A 20455-nucleotide genomic window follows, 5' to 3' on the forward strand; every position below is an offset into this window, starting at 1 on the left:
CTTGATTTGTTAGATTCAGTTTGGATTTTTCGGAGAGGTCTGAGCTTTATTCCAGTAAATGTCCCATAAGACATAGGGAATAATCCTTACTAAGAAACATACTGAATTGACATTTGTCTTATTTTTTTAACTTCCCAGAGTAGAGGCACATAAAAATACCTCCTCATTGCCTCCCTACCCCATATCAAAGTGTGTCTAGGAAGGTAGAACAATTAAACCAGCTAAAATAAGGAAGCAATTCAGGAACAAATAAAACAACTTCTCTTGAATGCAAGCTTTGCTCTGACTCTGTTAGTAGCTCTTCAAAATACTAGGGCATCTATCAATATAGTCAGACAATTTACAATAGTTTTCCTGAAAAAAATGTTCCATGGGATATGCTCATGTCAATTCAAAGACAGGCTAAGTTTTGAGTCATTTTCAACCTAAAGAAAAGTCATCAGAGCATCATTACAAATTAGAATTGTAAGAAACTTCAGAAGTCACCCAGTCCAATTCCCTCATCTTACAATGAGTAAAATGAAGCCTGAAGAGGTTAACTTCCCCCAAAGAATTTAGATAACAAAGCTGATTCAAAGCTAAACTCTTTGACTCCAGTTTCAGTCTTCTACTATCATGGCATAATGTCTCTGGGTAATGGATTTTAACTTTTTACTTGGAAGCCCTTTTATCATGCACTACTTTTTAAGTATTAATCTGAAAATTTGAATATGATTCTATACTGTGAAGGATGAAGACACCAACAAAATGAAAAAATAGATTAAAATACATATTGGGAATCAGATAGAGCCTATCCAAAGTTAGATTTTATTATTTTTTTTAAAGGGGAAAATATTTTAATAAAATAATTTTCCAGCAGAAAATAATTTAAATAAAATTAACTTCTTAGTTAAGAAGTATAAATAAAATAATAAACTAGATTATGATAAATAATTATCATAATGAAACAAGCAGAAAGAACACAGGATTTGAAGCTCTAGTTAAAATCCTCTATTTCCTTATCTATAAGTTATGAAGATTGGACTAGAGGATCTTTAAAATTCCTTCCTTCCTTTCAAATCTATGAAGCTATGAGAGAGTAATAGGGAGAACTAAAAAACCACGAGTATAAAAGTGATATAGGGATAATACAGAACATACACTTATTAAAGTAATGAATGCTCTGGTGTAAACACATACTGTCCTTTAGTATCAAGCATCTGGTAGAAGCAGAGCAGTCAAGAAGAGGGAGTAGACTACTAAGGGGTTTACAACGTGCCAGCCACTCTTCTAAGAACTGGGGATATAAAGAAAGGCAAAACCAGCCCTGGCTCTCAAGAAGTCCCAGTCTCATGGAGGAGACAATATTCAAATAACTATATTTAATCAAGCTATGGTCAAGATAAATAGGAGATAATCTCAAAGGGAAGCGCTAAGATTAAGATGTGTTAGGCAAGGCTTGTTGCAGAAGGTTGGGTTTCAGTTAAGACTTGAAGAAAGCCAAGAAGCTGTTAAAACAGTGGCTCTAAAAACTCCACTAGCCTTAAAAATGGTTATATATATATTTTTAAAAAGTGAAGATGACTGACTTATTGTTAGAACAGAAGTCTGCCGCACCCCCCCCCCCCAAATAAAATCCTATTACATCAAAGGGAAGTCCTTTTATTTCTGAAAACTAAGGAAATACTTCTCTGTCTTTTCTAAAATGGTTTTAAGCAAAATAATCCATTAACACATAAAATGAATGCATTTAGTAGACATAGACTACTAAAAAAAGTTAAAAGTAAAAACCAGGCTCTTTCTGGTTTGGTAGCAGGTTAGAAACATCACAGAATCTAGGGATTATAAGAATTTGCATTAAGATTCTTTTCTACCATTTCCCTACTTCACCCCATGTGTTCCTTATTTTATCATAAAGAAAAAATTATAAAAATGAGCCCTGTGACTATGTCTCAGTGTTTTAAGCTTTGTTGTTTCCTTTGAATTAGAATTCCCATGGTACAAAGGAAAAGAACATTGAACTTGTAAGTCAAGGGTTTGAGTCCTGTTTCTGACATTAAGTAGAACACTATCCTTAGGACTTACATGTGCAAAAATATTTATAGCAGCTCTTTTTGGTGGCAAGGATCTGAAAATTGGGTGGATGTCTATCAGTTGGGAAATGGCTGGATAAGTATAGCATATGAATGTAATGGTTCTATAAGAAATAATGAACAGGCTGATTTCAGAAAAGCCTGGAAAGACTAATATGAACTGATGCTGAGTCAAGTGAGCAAAACCAAGAGAAAATTGCACATAACCGAAGGAAGGGAAACTGTTCCCTTTACTGAATTGTGTTCCCTTTAAGATTAATACTCTGAAACTGTATTCTCTTTTGATCTGTGATCCCTTTTGGAGTCTCAGACCCTCCTGGGGAAGGCATATTCCTCCAGACAAGTTATCATTCGGGGATGCAAGAGCCTTTGATTCAATTGAAATCCTGGTCAAAAAGCAGAAGCAGCTACACCCAAAGAAAGAACACTGGGAAATTAATATAAACTGCTTGCATTTTTGTTTTTCTTCCCGGGTTATTTATACCTTCTGAATCCAATTCTTCCTGTGCAACAAGAGAACTTTTCGGTTCTGCACACATATATTGTATCTAGGATATACTGTAACCTATCTAACATGTATAGGACTGGGGGAAGGGGTGGAAGGAGGGAGGGGAAAAATTGGAACAGAAGTGAGTACAAGGCATAATGTTGTAAAAATTAACCTGGCATAGATTCTGTCAATAAAAAGTTATTTAAAAATAAAAAAAAACAAAAAGCACCCCTTTGAAGTGTTGTTAATTCCAATAGATTTGGGCTGGATACTGATAAGCATCTAAGCCTGGGAACCTTGGCTTCCTGAAGCCTCAAGACTCCTTTTCAAGGGCAGTTTCTGGACTCACTCCTTGCAGAAGCCCAAGCAGTTTGCTAGGACCCTACCTACTGAGAAGACATTCTATTATCAGTGCCAGACGCCATTTCCCTAATAGGACTTTGCCACTATAGAAGTCAATCTCTTAGCAAACTGGTTTCTATCCAATATTAAACTTTCATTTTTGCCAATTTGTATTTTGGGAGTAAGTGAATTCTTTCACTTTGAACCTGCAGGCTGACCAAAAGGGGATTTTAACAACTCTCTTATTGCCACTAACCTCATTATCACCAGGAATCGAGGGGATACAAACCTTATCACAATGACAGCAAGATTATGTGAAATCAACTATGACAGACTTGGATGAAGAGCGCCATCAGAAAATCATTTTCTTCAGATAAGGACAGAGATACCTGAGTACCTACTATATACTGTGTTGTGACAAAAGAGATTTATAAACTGTGAAGTTTGTATGTGAACATACTTGAGACCCACAGTTTTTATACACTCAGTTATGAATTTTTCAACTGTGGCCAAATCAGCAACCTGGAGTTATTTAGCTAAGTGAAAAAAGCACCCAAATCAAGATTTCTGATGCAGCAAAAATCTCCTTAATCAATTGCCTGCTGATTTGATAAAACTGTTTCACAATGGAATTAACACAATGCAGAGGAAAGACATAATGTTATTTAGTAGCTACTGTGAAAAGTCATATGGTCTCCTCACTGAAGATCAGATTTTCAGGGCTCAGAAGTAGCTGAAAGGCACATTAAAGACCATCTAGCCCAACTCTTTGAACTTGCAAAGAAGGGAAACTAAAGCCCAGAGAGATTAAGTAAAGATAGAAGAGTTGGAATTTGAATTTAAGTTTCCTGGCTTTATTTAAATCTTGTATCCTCAATTTTATACCAACATTCACTTATTCATAAGTACATCTAGTTTCATATAAACTAGACTGAGTGTTATAGCATAAGACCTCTCCTTATTTCCTCTTTCTTCTAATTTTACAAGCTTTCCTGGGAGGGAAGCAAAATTTACAGCCAAGATGTAAGCTATGGAAGTGAAAAAGTATTTTAATGGAAATGCTGACAGACTTTTTGCACTGTTTTGGTCTTGTTGGGCATCACAGATTATGGAGCTGTAATCCCACTGCTGAACAAATTTATAGCTGATAAACCCATCTCAAAGTTTTACAAATCCTCTTTTCTGTTCTTTTAGCACATTTTAATCTTAATCTAAATCCTCCAAAGAGTTAACTTCCTCCATTTTCCCCCTCCCCCTCCATCTAAATGTGTTTTAACGGTTAGTATTTTAATGACTTGTCATTTCCTGTGCTGATAAAGATTCTCACAGTATTTAACCATCCGTTTTCCTGGGGCTCAACCAATACCAAGGTATTATTCATGAGTGACTCAGAATGGACCTCAGACTCTTTGCCTGACTCAACTGAGATAGATTATCCTCCAAGTGAAACTGGACTCCCTTACCAAGGTAGGATAGATAACTCAAGAGAGAAAGAGAGGATTTATCATTCAATCTTTCTGAAGACATCAAATCTGGCTCTCATTAATATTTATGACCTTTTATTTTGCAGGAACTAAATAAAAATATATTTTAAAAAATGTAAACCTCTGTTTAACCCAGAATAAAGTAACAAATCACGAGTTAGAGATAATAGTAAACATCAACCAGTATTTCATATATAAATGCAAAACCAACTTATCTGTAGGTGGGTGAATTCAAGTGTTAATTTCTCTCCTGACTTAGTGAGAATCTACTATTCCATACAGTGCTCTTGATACTGAAATGACTAAAGTCTTAGCACTAACATGATAATTTAAGGAACTAGCAGCTGAGAAACTAATTTTTTTTAGTTCAGAAATGTGGTGATAATTCAAACCAAGGCAATGCACAACTTGAAACCTGAGGTCCAGAAAAAAAAAAATGTTATAACCTTGCCCAAGATCTATTTGTTCATCTAGGGATAAGAGGTGGGAAATACTCTATTTTATCCTTAAAAGATATATAGTTTTCAAACATACTTGAAAGGTGTGAGTTTATAATTTCTGGCACTTTAAAAAAAACATGATTTAACTACAAGTTTTAGGATCAAAACATCTTAAATTTCATTTGCATCTGTGCCTCTTTCAAATAATTAAAACCTTCTTTGTGTTGGAACTAGCCTATTGTGTATGATAGAGTATTAAAAACACAACACCAAGGATTTCTCAGAACTTTATGAATTCGGGATCCTTCTATGGCTTTATTTGGAGATGCCAGGTGTATTATTGTCCTTACCTAGAACATTTCTAATACAAGCTCTTTCAAAAGAGTTCTTAGTCAACTCTATTCGTAGCCATTTGGATTTAATTTTTATGAAATTAAAATGAAGGCAAGTCATCCTTGCTACTGGTAGCAACTTTTATGAAACAGGCTTTAGAAAACAGAGAAGAGGAGCAAATGACAAGAATGTAGACATTTATAAAGGTAAAGAATGGGCTCAGAGCAAAGCTAGCACTAATAACCAACTGAAAGAAACTGGCAGCTGGGTGAAATAAAGCTCAGTTAAAAATCAACTGAATTCTGTTATAGAAAATAAAGGTCAGGGATCTTGTGCCAGCTCAACTGGGACACAGACAAAGATTAATTTCTCCCCATCGGGGCTTTGTGGCTGAGATAGAGGAAGCAACTTTTTGAATGGGAGCTCCTCTACAATTCTGAGGGTGACCTATCAGAGATGAAGTAGCCAACAGAAACCAAAGAGCAAGGAAAATGCAGAGCATAATTTGTTATGGGGTAAATTTAAAGCAGGATGAGTGAGGTACCTAGTTTATTGTGGTGAGACACGAGGTGAGAGACAACTAATGGAAAAAGCACTGAATTTGAAAACAGAATCTTACTGTGCCACTTATTAGCTGTGACCAGTTAGGCAACTCACTCAAACTCCCTGAAGATTGACTCCTTTTCTATAATATGTGGACAATTATGCTGGTATTGTCTGCCTCACAGGATTGTTGTGAAAAAGGAAAGCACTTTATAAACTGAAAAGCACCATATAAATAAATGAGCTATAGTTAATAAAATAATTATTACTTAATAGGGGGAAACTGAGGGAGTTCCCACAGGAATTTATCCCTACTTCAGGACAGTTCTATTATCCCAGAATCCAAGTTAGCTAGATGGATACTCAACATTGAGGTGCTCCTGGAGTTTGGAAAGGAAGAGAAGGCAATGAATTTCCAGTTTAAAAAATGAGACAAGCTTAAGAGAGATAAATATACTTAAACACATGTGACAAAAACATACCATATATGAACATGTAGAGAATGATGGGATCAGACCTCAGATAATGAATAACAACAGAGATATGCCCAAGCTTAAAAAAATAAAATGGGCAAAGCAAAAGGATGAGCTAAATAATGACTGAAGTCAGTAAGAGAAGGAGACAGAAGCCTAATTTAGTAAAGGTTTCATGATGGACATAAATAAGTCTTAAGTGAAGTTTTGACAAAGAAGAGAGAAAGCTTTTTGGGGTACCTTGTACAATGACTGAAGAAGTTTGGGTGAACTGTTATGTGGGATAGTAAGCTTTCTTTTAACCAGAAATATACTAGGTAGAGATTACACAAAGACTAACCTAATCAGAGATTGATAGTATAGGGCAGGGATTCTTCTTTTTGTGTCTTGGATGCTTGCGCAACTGGTGAAGCTTATAGAATAATGTTTTAAAATGCATAAAATAAAAGATATATATTGCAAAGCAAACCTAAATATACCAAAACATAGTTATAAAAAATTTTTTTTAAGTTCATGGATCCTAGATCCATGTGTGTTTTGGAAAAACATATTATTTTTTTCTCCCTATTTGTATTTGGACATACTTCTCCAAATAGAAGATTTCAGGGGAAGACAATGAAAATCATGACAAGAATCTGTGAGTAAACACATAAACCCAAACAATGATGTTACTTTTTTCTTTTTTTTACAACCATTTGTATCAGTCTGAGATAGAAATGAAATATAATACATGAAAATATTCTCTGCAAATTTGAGAAAGGTATGAAATATTCACAGGTGAGATGTGGAATCAGCTGATGCTTAAGGCCAACATCAAATGTTTCCTTTATTGTAACATATGTTCCTTAAATCTCAACTCAAAACTTCATATTTATAAATGTCCAAGTGACAAAAAGAGATTTCTAACAGGAAATTAGTACAGAAATTGACTACAGAATGGACAAAGTTTGATTTTAAACTTTAATGTTTTCATATCAGATAGGCAATTCTATTAATGTAAAATTTTTCTATTTTCTATATCCAATTTAAACTATGAAAGAGAACCAAATTAAAGATCTGCAGGCACTATGTAGAATTTAGAATCCTTGTCTTTGATCTCCAACCTTTTCCTCGGCCCATATACATTTCATAACTATCCTCACTCAAAAGGCATTTTATGTGTTGAGGGTGGGTCAAGGACTAGTAGTAAAAGGCTCACATAGTTCATTCTGACCACTTGCCATGCTGTGAGGACCAAATGATACAGAGACATTCAGCTGCAAGCAGCTACTCACTAGTAAAGATGATTTATCTTGCCACAGGCAAACCTCAACCTTTGAGGTCAAATGCAAGAAAGTTACTCAACAGCACTAGAGAGCTAAGGAGAAACTGGAACATTCTGTATGTGGTTTAAAGTCCCTCCCCTCCTTCCTCCACTCCCATCCATTCCATGTTCAATGATTAAGTTATGGAAACAGTTTCTTGGTATGGTAAAATAAAACTGTGGACTTTGTCTTCCAATAAGATCTTGGCAATCTGACAATGTGCCAGTGTTCTGCCTATGTTATACTTTGAGAAATAGCCCTACAATTTTGTTCTGGAAATTTCTACTTTATATTTAAATTTTGGAAAATTGTTGTTTTCATACCATTTCAAAGTTGAATCTGCATATGTTCTCTAACATAACATCCAATGATCTTCCAATGAACATTTTTGCTAAAGAGGGCTTGAGAATTTTGCTGAAAGATTTTTAAAGGATTCTTAATATTTGAAACAAGATAGGTCATTGATTTTATCCTTTGATTAGATCTGTGCCAAGTAAATAATATCAGGGCCAACCCATGTTGTTTAGAAATGAGTTTAACACCCCCCTCCTTTCCCTTCCAATACTCCATATTGCTTTAATTCCCTTGGATGGTGTTAACTGGGCATTCTTCCACACTATTCATTTGATAATACAGCAAACCCAATTTTGTGGAAGGGGAAAGTTCAGGTATTTTTTCCTTTGCTAATGAAAAGAATTCATTTCAATTGCAGAAACAACGGAGACAAATATTGTGTTTCACAACTTCACATGTGACATATCAGCAAAAGAGAAAATCTACCTTGAGCATCTATCAAGAAGGATTTAGTTCTCCATGAGGAAGGTTTCTCTTTCCAGAGACCCTCTAATAATAGGTAACAGTCCAGTCAGCATTCTATGTTAAGAGAAGCCAATGTCAAACACTCAAGAAGTAACCCAGTTGCAATGCCTCCTACCTCTCAGCAGAGTTGGTAGACTAGAGGTATGGAAAGGGAAATTTTCACATATGGCCAGTGTACTGATCTGTTGATTTATTTTGCTTGACTATGCTTTATTATGGGGGGAGGGGATGGGAATTATTATTATCACGGGGTAAGTGGTTTAGGAGGGTCAATGGGAAATGGCAGTAACATGAAAAAAATTAAAAAAAAAAAAAAAGCAAGATTCTGTTCAGTCCACCAGCTTCATCTCCCATTCACCAAAATGGCTTCTTCTTTGGAGTTACTACTTAGTTTCCTTAGCTATTCCTTGCTTTTTCTGAGTATAAACCTAGATAGAACACAACCAAACCTTGGTTATTTGGAAAGCTCAGTATCATATTAACCTGGGCAGTGTTTTCTCCCATATGATGAAGAAGCTTTCTTCAACCTAATGACAACCTTTTACTTTCTTTTCTTTTTCTTCATTATATTCTGGCAATAAACTTGTATTTATTGTTTTTAGATTATACAGATACAATCATATTAACCATACTTCCGCATTAGTCATATTGTGAAAGAAGAAAAAAAAGTGAAAATAGTATGCTTTGATATGCAATCAGATTCCAGAGTTTTTCCTCTGGATGTGGACAGCATTTTCCATCATGCAGTTTTTGGATTTATCTCGGATTACTATATTGCTGAGAAAAGCTATCTATCATAGCTGATGATCATACAATCTTGCTTTTACAATGTACAATGTTTTCCTGATTCTGCTTACTTCAGGCAGCATTAGTTTATAAAAGTCTTTCCAGATTTTTCTGAAATTGGCCCACTCATCATTTCTTATAGCACCATAGTATTTTATTATATGTATATACCACAACTTGTTGAGCTGTTCTCCAACTGATGGGCATCCATTCAATTTCCAATTCTTTACTACCACAAAAAGAGATGCTATAAATATTTTTGTACACGTGGATGCTTTTTTGATTTTTTATGATCTCTTTGGGATACAGACCTAGTAGTGGTATTTCTGGTTTAAAGGGTAAGCATAGTTTTATACTCCTTTGGGTACAGTTCCAAATCATTCTCCAGAATGACTGAATCAGTTCACAGCTCCATGAACAATGCATTAGTATTACAATTTCTCCACATCTTCTCCAACATCTATCATATTCCTTTTCTGTCATATTAGCCAAACCGATTTTCTTTCTAGATAGATATTCCAAAGAAACTGAATCCCTTATTTTATCTTCTTAGATATGTAAAAAGGGACTGTGGAAGGCCAGCTAAAGGTGTTCTAAGAATTACATTTAGTTTTGGTCCACTTCTTACTTTAAGAACATAAATTTTGTAGGGCTAGGTATTTTCTCCTTTATTTTGAATATTATTTAGCATATTAGAAAATCATATATTCACCTAGGAACACCAGAAATATGATTAATGTTATTTATTACAAAAGTGTCAGTGGTTCATTTTTCCCCCTGCCACTTAGGGGGAATAGGAAGCTAGAACTCAGCTTACAGCATGCCCTTAATATAAATACTCTTTGGCAATCAGCATATTTTGATGGTGAGCTAAGTAAAATGTCAGCCTATGGTGTTATATTGTTGTTGTTTTTTTAAAATAACTTTTTATTGATAGAACTCATGCCAAGGTAATTTTTTATAACATTATCCCTTGCATTCACTTCTGTTCCGATTTTTCCCCTCCTTCCCTCCACTCTCTCCCCCAGATGGCAAGCAATCCTTTACATGTTGAATAGGTTACAGTTATATTGTTGTTTTTTGCCCTTTCTACTAATCTTTCACGATTCTAATAATTGCATGTTTTCTCTGGTGCCCTATAAGTAGTAAAACTTGTTTCAGGATAAACGTTTGATATGCTTTTGAATCTAATTATAAATTTAAGACCCTTCTAGGAAATATTTGTATTTTAAACCTCATCTCTTGATTTTATTTTCATTATAAGAATTTCTGATATTAGGTAAGAAGGTAGTGACTCATTTTACAGATGAGGCAAGGTTTGGGTTTCTTTTTTTTGTTTGTTCAGATTGAAGGGCTTCTTATCCCATTATCATAAGAGATAGCCTACTATAGTTAATAGTGGTCCCCTTCGACTTTTCAGAGTTACAATTAGACAACTACAATGTGTGTATATAGGATAATGCTAGTTTTCATAGGGCTTAATGTTGCAATTAAATAAAGCTTATAAAAAAGTTAATTGAATATATTTTAGCTATATGCATAATCATTGTTTAGTTATAGTAACTAAGTATAAATGCTAAACACTTCACACTTTTTTGTAATTGGTACTATTTTTACAGAAGCAAATCAATTTTTTTTTCATTTTATTAGTTTTCTGGTAACTAAGGTCATTAAGGTGAAGGGTTTTCCATTAATAATAATACAATCCTTTTGGTCATCAGTCTAAAATTTAAATATGTCAAAAGCCAAAATTCCTAGGTTAAGTATCCTGTGCTATATTGTTGTCTGACCAATCCTTTTTTGAGCATCACTGCTTCATCACAAACTATGTCTAACTACCCTTATGGGCTATAAAGTTTCAGTCTGCCTGGGGATATGCAGGAGGTAGTTTGAGAGCCAGAGAATTAAAGCAGCTGATTAAAAAGGACAGTAGAGATGGTACAGAAGAATCAAATTTGGATGTTTAGCTTCAGAAATTCTTAAGGTAGAAACATGGAGAACAACCAATTGAAAGAATGGCTCTTGAGAATAGATAGATGGAGCATTGGATAGAGCACCAGTCCTGAATTCAGGAGGACCTAAGTTCAAATTTGGCCTCAGACACTTAATATTTACTAGCTGTGTAACCCCTGACAAATCATTTAACCCCAAATGCCTTACTAAAAAAGAAAAAAGAAAACAAACAAACAAAAATCCCCAAAACAAAACAAAAATCCAAAAAAGAATTGCTCTTGATGCTAAGACAGGAAATTGCAGTACTTATAAAGTTCATCCTTTCTGGATGGGATGAATTTGGGGGAATAAAGGGAATAAGAAATTACATCACTCCTGTCTGTCTCAATAAAATGGACATTCTTAAACTTTTGTGGGGAGTGGTGTCAGGTAAAGCCTATATATGAACTCCTTAGGGTGTATGAAAATGCAAAAAATAAAATTCATAGGGTTGCAAAGGAAATCAATTATACTGAAATACTGTTATCTAAATATGTTATTTTAACAAGTGCACAGACACCAAGTTAAGAATCCCCACCCTAAAACAACAAGTTCATCTCCAGTACTAACTTTAGCCATAATGCAATTTCAGATCCAAGAAGAGATTTCTTTCCTCTCCAAAAATATATCTCCCCACCTATATTCTTTTACTTGAAATTTCTTTTTCAGAATACAAAGTCTTTCAAAGATTTTTCAAAATGCAGCTATTACAGAGTTAACACAATGCTGTAAATTACTTTTAGTTCAAGTATGAATTAAGTTATCAGATTCCTTAAAGGTGTTAAAAGACTAAGGGAACTAGAACTAGAAGGTGCATTACACTGCACTGAGAAGAACAAGAGAAACAAAAGAAAAGAAAAGGAAAAGTGATTACCACTGAAGGGGAAAATGGACAGTAGAAACAAAGCTCACAAATTTTTCAGTTTTGCTGTCAAGACTGCACTGTTTTTATCTCTAGCAGTGCCAGACAAGCAGAAGTTGTGCATAAAAGGAACTTTTTGCAATGTGTGGGGTAGTCATGCAAGTTTAAATCTTACTGTGATTCTAACTGTGGGAAATGTGGTTCTGGGTGTTCTCTTGGGCAGAGGCTAGCCAAATGTGGTAGCCAAAATTACTTTTTTCTATCAGAGACTAGATTGAGATTAAACAAAGCAAAAGTGTCATCATTCCATCTGGCTCACCCTCACTCTTGAGACTGACCACCTTCTCATTCTCCTTTCTAATCTGAACTAATTATTTGCTTTCCATTGCTTGAAGATTTATTTCTCTCTGCTATATCTTGGGAAATATTATGCAAAAAATGGCTATTAAGTTAAAAAATGTGTTTTTTAGTTTACAAAAAAGATTTTTAACTGGAATGAAGAAATGATATTTTCTTTGCATTACCAAGGATCAGTACCTTTGCAAACCCTTAAAATCTACAATGAAACCTAAATGAAGTAATTAGTATTTGTTTTTGCTAAAATGAAAATTTTATCTCCTAATAAATGTAGAATGGGATAAGAGGAAAAAATAAGTGGATCCTCAGAAGTGAAGTATTCAACAGATTAGAGATTTGAGATTACCAAGAGGAAAGTTTGTGAGGGTTATTAGGATAGACAATTTTATTCCAAGAAATATTCTACTTTTATAGGCATTATTTTCAATTAAGCTAAGTATTTTATCTGGTAATAAAAAGTAGACTATTTCCTTATTTTCCTTTCTGGAAGAGAACACTTCATCTATTTATCAGAACTGGGTCAAGGATATGAAATCACAAGTTCAGGCCTTCTATAACTCATCTTCTGTGTCAACTTAATCTCTAGTCTAGGCATTGGTGAGCCTGCTCACTAATTTTTAACATTTATGTTTCAAAAATCTCAGAAAAATCAACTGCTTTAAACAAGAATAATGGAGACAATATGATTTAGAACTGCTATTACTGCCTTAAAGATAAAAAGATATTGTTTGTAATTTAGTAATGAAGAACTAAGTGAAACAGCCAAGTTGGGCTGTTTATAATGTTTTATATACTATGTAACAAAAAAAAATTGATGAGGTAATCCCAGCAGACAGTGCTGGGGAAAACTTGAGGATACCAGGACATTCCGACATCTGACTCCTGAGAACATTGTTAAACCATGACATCAACCATCTAATTTAATAAAAATCTGAATCTAGTAAGTCTTGAATATGTTAAAGTAACTTGATGAAAAACTATCTCCAGACAGTAGGAACGCTGCAAATTTGGATGGGAAGGGAAGTGTGGGGGAAGGGAGAGAACAACTAGAATGGAAAAGCATTCTTAAATGGAATTGAGTGTCAGACCAGTGTTGGCAGAAGAATGTTATCAATTTAATTCTACACAAATTCAGAGAGCAAAGCCTGAGCTCTACCAATGTTTTGTTTAATGATGTATGGCAAGATATCTGTCTTTTTCATTTATGAGAAAGGAATCATGATAGCTTTCTCCATATGACTCTCACAAATGTGGTTAGTATAATAATTCTTTTGGTATAAAATAGATAGCAGTTATTTATTTTTATATAATTGTCCAGTAAGAGACTGTGATATAAAATATCAACTAAAGCATCTCTCATTTGTCTCGTCATTAAGCAGCTTTTCCCCATTAGAATGGGAACTCCTTGACGCCATGGATCTTGTTTTTGTCTTTCTTTGTATTCCTCCAGTGCTTAGCACAAGTGCCCAGTCCATTGTAGGGATTTGTTTAAATATCTGTTGACTTTTAATTGTAGCAAAAGCAGAAAAACCTGAATGTCATATCCCTCTTTTATTAGTGTAACTAGCAGGTATTCCAAGGTTCTATCACAAGGCAGAACAACAATTCCCTGAAAACATAGCATGGTCCTTTCTTTGTGCCAAAAAACAAGAGTATGGGCTTGATTCCTAGGTAGAATAATTGAAGAGGCAAGGAAGATTCATCTTTCTCCTTCTAAAGTCAGTTAGTATACTCTTTTCTGTGGAAGAAGATTATAAATTCCATACCCTTTTCTAGCTACCAAATCATTTAATAACTTATTTCTCATAAAACCCTGGTCCCCAACCTCAATATAGGTACATGTCCCAATGAAAACAATAAGTGCTTCCCAAAATGATCTACTATTGAAAAAAGGTAAGGTACAAATTATTATTCATGCTTCTAATCTGCAATTTAGGGAGTAATAAATGCGATGATAAATCTGAAAAAAGTTCTCAAGTATATACATGCCTTGTGAAACACCACTTTCAGGCCTATATATTAAAATTTAAATTATTTTACATAGTTAAGCAATTCCAGAAATGCATGGTTCATAAATTGCTTTTAAGAAATTTTTTCCTGGAAAGACTTAAACTAATGCAAAATGAAGTGAACAGAATCAGGAGACCATTATACACAGTAAAAGAAATATTGTATAATGATCTGATCAACTGTGAATGATAACTCTTCTCAGCAACACAATGATCAAAGAGAATTCCAAGGGACTCAAAATGAAAAATGCTATTCATATCAAAGAAAGAATTGATGAGAGTCTGAATGCAGATTTAAGCACATTATTTTTCATTTTATGGGTCTATGTTTTCTTTCACAAATGACTAACATGGAGATATGTTTTCCATGATGGTACAGATATAGCACATAAAACTGTTTACTATCTCAAGGAGGGGAGAACTGGAGGAGGAAGAAAATATGGAACTCAAATTTTTTTTAAAAAGTTAAAAACTATCTTTATGTGTAATTAGGAAAAATATCTATTAAAAAAAGGTAAGCTTTTAAGATAATTATAGAATTATAGTCACCTCTAAATACTAAATATTGTTTTCATATCAATTGTATAAGCCAGGTTAGATGAATTATTCAACTAAACAAAATGAGTTGTGCTTTACTAACCTGTTTTATTAAAATTAAGCCTATGCTACAGTGACAAAGTCACTTAGATTATACACTGAGGTTTGTCTGGCTCACTTTCTCATGTTAAAGACTGGAAAATAAAAGTATTTGTTCAGGAAAAATATAGTTTATCTTTTAAAAATAAGAATTTTCAATGTTGTCCCAATATAGCATTAACTATGTGATATACAGATGTCTTTTAAAACAAGGACTTTTTTCCCCATTTATTTTATTTATATTCAATGTCTAGCACAGTACCTACTATGTAGCAGGCACTTAAAAAAGTCTTTATTGATTATTAACATCAGTTTGTACATTACAAAATTTATAAGAAAAATGGATGTGGAAAAAGGAGCTAGATCCATATGCCACAAATATAAGTTCCTCTTTCACTGGAATTATGTAGGTTTTATAATTTTGTAATTATCAAACATATATACAAACCTTTAAGATTATTTCAGGTAACATGACTAGATGAAAAAGTAGCCAGAATAAATTTAAATAAATACTTGAATTTCACACTACTCTGCTGCAGGACAAAAGGGGATAGGAGCTTAAATAAAATCTAAATTACTTCAACTACTATCTAGAATTTATTTATTGAGTGCAGCCAAGGTAGTATGCTAGGTATTGTGGGTAATACAAAGAATTTTTAAAAAATTAAGTCCTTGCCCTCACAAAGCTTATAGTTTGATAAAAGATATGTTATGCACAAAACAACATAATTAGTTCTTTGCCAAAAAGCCTTTTGCAAGTCCACAAATAAAAGATTTTCACAAAATATTATCTCATTTTCCCCTTCTGAATGTTTCTTCTCATTCAAACAGTAAAGATTATTATTAGTCTTATAATTACTCACCCAATGAGTGCCACCATCTGTTCTACTATGTGCTTGCTGAAAGTTATAATAACGAAGAGTTTCTATAAGAAAGAAAACTTTGGTCAAAGGAATATTTACTCTATCAAAAGACATGATATCACAACTCTCAGTGCTTTCTGTTAGCACTACTGAAAAGTAAGGATCCTTCTAAGGACCTTCCTAACACTTCTTTTAAAATAATTTAACAGGAAAAAATAAATATGGGCAAATGCTACCTATCTATGATTTCTCATTTTATTCTTAATATTTCCACATTCTAAGATTTTTTTCCCCCAAGCATAATGCTAGGAAACTTCTTTCCAAGTCAAATCAAGGTTATTCCCATATCTGGATGAGAAAACACAAGTCATGAAACCAAAGAGTGGAAAGAGCTTTAGCTGGACATCCATGGCATGACTCCTAACCACCAAAAAAAGGGGAAATGGGTTATATTCCACCCCTCCCCAAATAAAACTCTCACTTTTATTTATTATCACCTAATATCCTCTCACTCTTACCCTTCCTTGCTACTGGCCTCCCATGACTGTGGAAGCTTACTACAACCTAACTCACACCCAAAGCAGCTAAATTTCCCTTATCCCTAGTGCATCCACATCTTGTTCCCCATATCATCATCTGGCACTTCTCAGTTGATTTTGTCCTCTAGGGCATTGACCCATAAGTAAGAGCCCGATCTCCTGTTTTGTTTTAAATAGGATCAAGAATGAATCACACAGAAAGATGGTGCATGGATAGGTTGATCTGCACTGTAGGCATTATTACATTTCTTCCCTCAACTCCTATAATCCCATAAACTTTCCTATTCAGGTTGAAGGTATCATTATCCTTTCAGTCATTCAGATTCACAACTTCAATGTCATCTTCAATTTCTCATTCTTCCTTACCCCACATATCCAATCATCGAGTAATTCCAATACATTTTATTTTTACAACATCTTTTATCCATCCTATTCTCTCCAAACCTTAGAGTTATAACTCTCATTCAGACCTTTATCACCTTTCATCTGGACTAGAGTCTCTTAATTTGTCTCTCTGCCTTGAATCCAGTGGATCTCTACTGATTTTAAGAGAAAAGATGGCTTAATTTACCATCACAAATCCTGAAGAATGGAATTAGTTTTTATTTAGTCTGAAAGAACATGTAAAAATATCATATCCAAGCCAATAAATGGTGAATTCTAGTGCTCTTTCCTTTGTATAGCTCTGCCTTACAGACTTGACTTGAATCCAAGTCAAGACATTATTTATGATATCACAGGTCCTCTTCAAGAATGAAGTATGAACATAATATAACAGCAACATTTAGGATCAAATATTTTATCTTTCTTTAACTTCTATAATACATAGAATTACTTGTACGATAGCATATGTGCATATGTGTGTATTTATAAGCACAGACACATACATGCATATTTGTGAATAAGTAAATATACATAGACTGGGGGTACATGCACTTCTGAGGTACCAATTTGTTCCAGAAAACCCAAATTATGGATAGAATTAAATGCCTTGACAAGTTATACAAATTCAATCCATAGGGCCTTTATAATACTAAAATGGAATATGGTCTCTTTGGCTGAGGAAATACTAACAAGTACCTCAGGATTTTTAGACCCATTACTCTAAACTAGCTTAGAGTCATGGGTATAAATGAAAGTCATTTTTCTTAGGTGTATAGTTCCAAAAGTTTGCTACTTGTTGCCATGTGATAAGGAGCTATAACTAACATGACATTTTATTAAGTCACTTAGTGGAATCAGTCCTGGTCTGATAAATTTTGACTTATATATATTTTCCTATAAGTATCCCTTCTGGTCCACCTCACAGACTTTAGACCTACTGGGAGTAATTCTAGATTTTTACATTACATTTCTGATATATGCTAAAAAGAATAAAAATGGGTCAAGCTAAAATAAGCTTGTCAACTATTAAAACCAAAACAAAACCCTTCATAAATCTATAAAAAAATACTTGTCCAAGCATAAGGTATTTAAAAAAATTATTATTCTCTCCATATCAGAGATTATTTTTAAGGATGGATTAGCATAAGATGACAGGAAAAAATAATGATGAATGTTGGAGGGGATGCGGGAAAACGGGGACACTGATGCATTGTTGGTGGAGTTGTGAACGAATCCAGCCATTCTGGAGAGCAATCTGGAATTATGCCCAAAAAGTTATCAAACTGTGCATACCCTTTGATCCAGCAGTGCTACTACTGGGCTTATACCCCAAAGAGATACTAAAAAAGGGAAAGGGAACTGTATGTGCCAAAATGTTTGTAGCAGCCCTGTTTGTAGTGGCTAGAAACTGGAAAATGAATGGATGCCCATCAATTGGAGAATGGCTGGGTAAATTGTGATATATGAATGTTATGGAATATTATTGCTCTGTAAGGAATGACCAGCAGGATGAATACAGAGAGGCTTGGAGAGACCTACATGGACTGATGCTAAGTGAGATTAGCAGAACCAGGAGATCATTATACACTTCGACAACGATATTGTATGAGGATGTATTCTGATGGAAGTGGATTTCTCTGACAAAGAGACTTAACTGAGTTTCATTGGATAAATGATGGACAGAAACAGCTACACCCAAAGAAGGAATACTGGGAAATGAATGTGAACTATTTGATTTTTGATTTTCTTCCCGAGTTATTTTCCTCCCTGTGCAGCGGGAGAACTGTTCGGTTCTGCAAATATGTATTGTATCTAGGATATACTGCAACATATTTAACATATATAGGACTGCTTGCCATCTTGGGGGGGGGGGGGGAGGAGGGAGGGAGGGGAAAAAACGAAACATAAGTGATTACAAGGGATATGTAAATTATCCTGGCATGGATTCTGTCAATACAAAGTTATTATTAAATAAAATTAAATTAAAAAAAAAAAAAAGGATGGATTAGCATATACTTATTACATATGGAAAACAATTAGTAAAATAACAAAGGTTTAAAAAAAGGTAAAAAAAAAGATTGAGAAATAAATTATGTATACATAAGCTATGAAACTCCCTTTTCCAATGTAAATTAGCACCTGTTCAGCAATTTATATAGCCTTAGAGAATAGTTTGAAACCGTGATTAAGTAGATGGCACTATAACTGACGTATAAGAAAATTGTACAAGAAAATAAAATTAGACCAAAGAATTCAATGACTACATTCTGAGGTTTATGTGCGTATATTCAAATCCCACACATAAAAAAATTTAACTACTAGTCTCTCTGCTCAATTATTATGCAAAAGTATAAGAATAGTGGAAGAATAATGATTTTTATCAACTAAGGTATATAAGTGGCAATATCACAAAAAAACAAGAAGATTATGGATTAAATAAAGATCATTTATGTGAAAGACTTCCGTACATTAAAAGTCAGCTAACTAGAACTATAAATCTTCCACTAATAAACACACTTAATGATCTTGCTACTTAATTTTACTTTTCCCAATCTATTCTACCATCATTATTTAATATTCAAAATACAGTGAGATACAGATCATGGCACAATTTCATCTCTCAAATATAACATAGTATTTTATCTTTCTTATAGCAGCCTGAATATTCATTGTGCTGGGTATGACAAAATGTTTCAGACATGGAAGAATATGTCTCCCAGAGTCTCTCAGATTTGAAGTCCAAGTGGGTTCACTACAAAATAAACATAAGGCAAAAAAGCTGCCAAAACAGCCACATTCAATCACGTAAAAGTACACATAGTACATAGAAAAGGGAATAGACATGAAGGAGAATAAAGAAGCAGAAGAGCAAAAACTAATGGAAGTGAACAGGTCTGTAAACCTTAGTGTAAGAAGCAGTCTTGAAAGGCTCTTAGTGAAAGTGCTAATTAGGCAAAAGTTCTCATTTTGATCACTAACTAGAGAAAGTCAATGACTGTCCTTAAAGGTTCAATGAACAAGCAGAGAACAGAAGGAAAATTAGTAGGTTTCCCTAGCATGAACCTAAGTCAACTAGTATTTTTCAGGAGAGGCTTAACAGCTGGCAAAGGGCATCAATGCAAATTACTTAATGCATATATCAGAAAGTTGCCTTAATTTAAGCTAAGGAAAAACATAAGCAATTAAGGGGGGGGGGGGGGGAGAATGAAGAAGTAGGTAGATTGTTTGAACACCAAACTTTTTTTTAATTATTTCTTTTATTATGCAAGTAACAGTTAAAGATGTTTATAATACCAACTAAAATTGCTTACCAAGTACTGAGAAATGTTTGTTGCCTAAGCTACATCTGGATGTACATCAAGTTACATGCCTTTATGGAGTATGTAACTATGATACAACAGAACATAACAAACATACCCAATTTGCCATAATGTAGGAGAAAAGTGAAAAAGATTCTTCCCCTTCAATGACAAATTGGTGTTAGGCTTTTACCCATATGGGCAAATGAATGATAATCTTTTAATAATCTTAAAACAATTACATGAATAAATGTCCTTGTTCTCTAATATAGGATGCTTTTAGATTACATTGATTTTAACAGTTTGTAGAAAAAAGGTAACTACATTGAAAAAGTGTTGAAAGCAGGACAAGTAAATAGCTGAGGTAGAGAAATATATGGTATGGAGGAAAGGTATTATTTAGAAACAACTTGATATTATTGTTGCAA

At 34.0% G+C, this 20455-nt stretch overlaps 1 protein-coding gene across 3 annotated transcripts in view; it reads right to left on the minus strand.

Annotated features, from left to right (window-relative positions):
• VMP1 (vacuole membrane protein 1) overlaps nt 1-20455 on the minus strand; it is a 133075-nt gene that overhangs the window by 6030 nt on the left and 106590 nt on the right. For all 3 annotated transcript variants that reach the window (XM_051994133.1, XM_051994134.1, XM_051994132.1), the window contains one exon: nt 15806-15867. In XM_051994133.1, coding sequence (XP_051850093.1) covers nt 15806-15867 — 62 coding nt within the window. The remainder of the gene's footprint in view (nt 1-15805; nt 15868-20455) is intronic.

Source organism: Antechinus flavipes, chromosome 4 (genome assembly GCF_016432865.1).
Source record: "Antechinus flavipes isolate AdamAnt ecotype Samford, QLD, Australia chromosome 4, AdamAnt_v2, whole genome shotgun sequence".
NCBI classification, from domain to species: domain Eukaryota; kingdom Metazoa; phylum Chordata; class Mammalia; order Dasyuromorphia; family Dasyuridae; genus Antechinus; species Antechinus flavipes.